This window comes from Anopheles stephensi, chromosome 2 (assembly GCF_013141755.1).
Source record: "Anopheles stephensi strain Indian chromosome 2, UCI_ANSTEP_V1.0, whole genome shotgun sequence".
Taxonomy (NCBI): Eukaryota; Metazoa; Arthropoda; class Insecta; order Diptera; family Culicidae; genus Anopheles; species Anopheles stephensi.
In genome coordinates this window covers 50,782,631-50,787,847 of record NC_050202.1, presented here as the reverse complement: position 1 = coordinate 50,787,847, position 5,217 = coordinate 50,782,631, and the positions used below count along the sequence as shown (strand labels likewise).

The window sequence follows — 5,217 nt, the reverse complement described above, 5'->3', positions numbered from 1 at the left end:
TTTATCTTTCCGTAACTTTATTATCTATCTTTTGCAACACCGAAATTAAATCTTGTAAAATCAAACAGCAATAAACCTATACCTTCATTCGTAAGCTAACGGCTAGCGAAACTCAGTATGTTCAAAGTCCATTTGCTTTGTGATTGTAAACCGTTATCCCCTTTCGATGCACCAAAATCGAACTCTCCTTTCCACGCTCAATCGTCGCGTGTCTGCTTTATCAATGTTCAATGGAGAATAGATAAACGCCCTTCTATCTCCATCTCGAAGCCAACGATACAAATCCCCAACGACGACGACGACGACGGTTTACCCGTGCATTTGAACAGCGGGAAGCGTTATCTTAAACCGTTACACACGAGTCACACCTCGTTGTCGCTAGAGGGCGCTCGCTTATCGGAAGGGTCGGCTTACGATTACGAGCCGACGCGCCCGAAGCGGCTGTTGCGGCTGTGCGTATTTAAGCGCCCTTTGCTGAGCAGAGAGAGCCAAGTTCGGTGCCAGACACAGTGAGAGACGGACGTCGCGTTTTCCCGGCCTTTTCATCTTCAGCGTGCAGTTCGCAAGCTTCGTGCATTTTACATCCCCATCCCGTGTGTAAAACCACCTACATCTACATCCACAATGGCCGTCTGGGAAGGAAAGAAGTACAAGATGGAGAAGTCGGAGGGATTCGATGACTACATGAAGGCTCTCGGTAAGTAATGGGGCGTGAAGCGACGGTGCACACGGGTTTGCCAAACGAGCCGGCTTTTCGTGCTTCAATTGTGATAAGGTGATGCGTTCGTGGAATTGGGAAGATTGTTGCGTTCCAGTAGCATGAAGTCATTGTGATACGACATCAGAATCAATGTCAGTGACTCCGGATGTGTATTTCTAATGTAAAAAACGTATATTCACTGCGAAAACATGCGCGAAACCGCGATACTGGACTGGGTCAGTGTAATTTAGATCAAGTCGCGTGAGATGATCCGGTGCGGTGGGCTAGCCTCGCTATCGTTGGCTCTCACTTAACCGTGGCTCTCTGTCTCTCTCTCGCTATACGCAACTCGACATCGTACGATAGAAATATGTGCGTTTGCGCTGAAAGGAAAGAGGTGGAGAAAGGAAAAGGAAGCCAAGAACACGTCAGCGGTAGTCGATGCAGCGAATAAAATTCACAAAACAGGAAACCTGAAGAATTCGAGACGCAGAATACCTGCTCATTGGCATCCTGCTGTTCGTTTTTGTCGATGCTGGAATTAGCATACATTTTTGAGCAGCATCGTCGCTGATGTAGCGAATTCCTACCAGCACGCCTTTGCTACAAATTGCGTTGATTTGAGATGCAGCTCTGTGTGTATGAGCGCCATCTCTTTCTCTCTGCCTTACTCAAACGACCGGCATTTTATCCGGCCGGAATACCCACTGCACTGATAGTGCTTCCTCACGATGTGGTCACAGTTGACACAATCAGACACAGTGTGATGCGTATCTCGAATTAGATGGGGAACAGGTCAATGGACTCTCCAGCAGTAGCAAATGCACAAATTGCTGTGTACTTACTTGACAGAGACGACACCTTCTCTTTCGCACCTCCTGTTGACAGGTTGACAGAAGGGCCAGCGTGCGAGCGAGAAGAGAAAAGGCGCGTAATGTGTGTTCTGCTTTCTCTTCTAGCCCACCAAGGCATGCTTTTCTGTACACGTTTTTGAATACTTGCAAATCGGCATCAGCGAAACATGTGACTGAACCGTTAGCCATGCGGTGTGTGGTTGATGTTTAAATTACGCCGTTGGTGGAAAAATACCTCATCAGCAATGCTTTAGGTGACTCATTCCAGTCACCAGCAGTGGACACACCTTCAGAATACCTCGAAGGAGACGTTTCTTTGGCGGTTTTCAGGTCGCGAATGTCGATTAGATTAATCATGTGTCCCCACGAGAACGAAGAATGCATCTTAAAGAGCTCTTCCGGTCTCGTTGCAATGCAATGAACGCCAGACAGACACATCCGGAGACTGGCGACTGGTCCATCATTCCTTCAATATTGGAGAAAGAGTCACCAAGGGAAGATGACCCCATCGGCATTCGTCAGTCGGGCTGTAAAATGCTCCATTGTCGCCACAATTCCCTTGCATAACCCTCTTGGGCTTCTGGCGGTGCATCAAGCGAACTCCGTGTGACTATTGTGAATCAATTAATTTCAATCCAATTGCCGCCCATTCGGTCCGTTGTTTGCCTTTTTGCTCTGTGCCAGACATGCGGCAGCGGTCACATTTTCTCATGCTACCCGAGGTGACACTGATCTGTCCAAGACAGAGACAACCCATCCTCCGAGAAGCAGCCCGCTTAACGTGGTGGAATCACTGCTCACTAACCGACGAAGACCCGCAGGCCAGGCTTAAGAGGTTCAATTGGTCAAAAGAAGAGGGCAGCATAATTGAATCAAGAATCCATTATATTATCCCATTTACACTGGTTTCACGAGGTGGGACTACGGGGCGGACAACGGACGCCACTGATGTTATCTGCTGCTGCTGGTGGCCACATCGAGAACTGATGAGCCCAATGACGACGACAGAACCACCGATCGTTCCCACGCCCTAGCAAACGTTGATTAGGAAAAGTGACGAAAGATAGCGAAATGGATGACACATCAACTTCATTAGACCCTCCATGGATCGGAGGTAGTCCGAATTCGTCCGTCCTCACCTCTCTCTCTCTCGCTGGGCCATATCAGCTGATGAGTGTAACACGATTAATCCGACCTTCCGCCAGAATATGTGCTTCAATTACATTTGACGCACGTGGACACGACGCCACATTTGCGTAAGGCGCCTAATTATAATGATGCCCACAAGCACGTGTGTCCGTTCCGTAGCTCTTCCTTCCGTCCATGGCTCCATTCGGTGAAGAAGCCCTCACCTGACCTGTTGCTAACGATTCTGTCGGGTTGTATCGACACGCAAAGTTTATTGCATAATTTCGGTTCATTTAAGCGTCAGTTGAAATTACCGCACGCTCACTACAAAACGGTCGTCGTTCGGTGGTCGTTATTTTCCATCGGACCGGTGAATCGAACCGGAATTAATGTCTGTCGTCGTCGCCGTCGTTGTCGCTCGAAACCGCAGTCGATAGCGCTTTGGAAGAGTAAGAGCAAGTGTAAAAAGGGAACGCTTTAAATCGAAGTCATTGGAGCACACGGGCTGGCAGCCCTCGGAGCAGCAGTACAGTTTGATGGATTTATTCGGCTGTAAGCGATGATAAGCGATGATAAGCGATGACTTGGCTGCACTGCACTCCCTCAACAGCCAACACCGCGCGCTTGGTGCTTATGGGCGATGATTAAAGGACTAAAGAGTTCGATAAGCCGGTGGTGCGACATGCAGTTGCCAGTCACTTGGGCGAACTGGTGATCGACGTTTGATAAAAAGTTAACCATATTCTGTACAATCGAAAAGAGTCTCCACCCGAATCGAAAACCCACCGTAAAGATTGCAGGGGGCTAAGCTTGAGATTTGAGATTACCACGACCCAAGGCAGCCAATTGACACCTTTGAACCTTCATCGGAGAGTCGCTTATCGGCGTGCGGGGCTTACCAAGTTGAGCCCTCGTGCCTGTGGGTCGTTGAAGTAAACATAATCTTCTTGCTTGTTGTGCCTTTGGCCAGCCGGTGCAGTGGGCCTTTTCGTGCGGCAGATCGAGAAGGTGGAGCGCGCGTATTATCAAACAAAGGGCAACTGGAACACGGAATAGGAAGGAGAAGGAATGTTGTGTTGTAATATAGCAGCAGGATGTTTACTCTATTTTTACCTCGAGGGTGGAAAATCACGAGCGATTGACGGACCTGCTGATTGCGGCCGGTTTCGGTGGCCTGCGGATGCAGTTTGAATGTTAAACATGGAGCGTCCGTAACATCCATTTCTGGAGGACCAACTCAATGCAAGTACTCAATCCACATGACTGAAAGACACTAGACTTCTCCGCCCTATTCAACTACGACGCACCTGCACATCGGTTGAATAAATTTCCGACTCCACACCAGGAAGCTCTGCGTGTTCCGTTCAACATTAGAATAAGCGCTAGGTTTGTTCGCTTCCAGCCATTAATTCTACGCTGGTCGATGTCCGTTGTCGACTTGAACTTTGTCTGCCTGCCTTTGGACGTGTGTTAGAAGCTAAGTGCGCTGTTCCAACTACGGGCCAGCAATCAGCTGTTGCTTCCAATGCATTGTTTAATGCACCAAAGACACTCGTCACAGCCTGCCGTTTGATAATGATAACAATCCCCATGCTCGAATGCATTTGGTTTGACTTTGACCCACCATCATTAACGCGCTGCTTCTTGTCTTCCTTCCAGGTGTCGGCATGGTTCTGCGCAAGCTTGGCAACAGCATCTCGCCCACGGTGGAGCTGGTGAAGAACGGTGACGAGTACACGTTCAACACGCTGTCCACCTTCAAGAACACGACGATCAAGTTCAAGCTGGGCGAGGAGTTCGACGAGGAAACCGTCGATGGCCGCATGGTCAAGTCGGTGTGCACCTTCGACGGCAACAAGCTGATCCACGAGCAGAAGGGCGAGAAGCCGACCACGATCGTGCGCGAGTTCACTGCCACCGACCTGACCGCCACCATGACTGCCGGCAACGCCAAGTGCGTCCGCTACTACAAGGCCGTATAAGACCCCAGCTGCTAGAGCAGAGCATCTGCCTGTCCGCTACTATCCCTCCTATCCTTCCCTAGCTTATTCGATCCGTGACCGAATGCCGACGGGAAGATTGGAGGGGTGGGGATAGTGTTCGGCCCAGCAGTAGTAGGACTTGCCCTTTTGCTTTATCACAAAACAACATCACATTTCCAGCATCATTCGCATTTACATCATATATTGTATCGCATCGCGAGATACGGAGTAGCAACTAGCCGACTGTACGACGCAGGATCCTTCAACGTAGGAGTAGAATCAGGACCCCAGGTGCGTGAGTGCGTGTGTGTGCGCATAATAAACGTCCGAGTCCGACCAAGGGGTGGGTGGGGTGCGTATGTGTGCGTGTACACGTACACGCGAAAATGATAACGAAATCGAATGGATTCTGCCCGCTGTTTTATTGTTTATGTAAATATTTCGGATGAAATACTATGATTTGATCATAACTGTTCTCGAAGTTCTCGATCGTGTCGGTCGCTGACAGCGGTCGTCCAGAATAAAGAGAGTAACCACAAGCGTAACGGATTTA

The 5,217-nt window shown here is 49.3% G+C and overlaps 1 protein-coding gene across 1 annotated transcript; it reads left to right on the top strand.

Moving 5' to 3' along the window:
- The first annotated feature begins 479 nt into the window (after positions 1-479).
- On the top strand, positions 480-5,217 carry LOC118502573 (probable fatty acid-binding protein). The gene is made up of 2 exons (XM_036034898.1): positions 480-697; positions 4,342-5,217. Exons 1-2 carry the CDS (start codon positions 625-627, stop codon positions 4,662-4,664), a joined length of 396 nt encoding a protein of 131 aa, XP_035890791.1. The 5' UTR covers positions 480-624; the 3' UTR covers positions 4,665-5,217.

Excerpts from the sequence above, each read along its gene's own strand:
- LOC118502573 (XM_036034898.1), top strand. The coding sequence starts at position 625 with ATGGCCGTCTGGGAAGGAAAGAAGTACAAGATGGAGAAGTCGGAGGGA. Across the intron at positions 698-4,341 it reads TGACTACATGAAGGCTCTCG|GTGTCGGCATGGTTCTGCGC; the intron begins GTAAGTAATGGG and ends TCTTCCTTCCAG.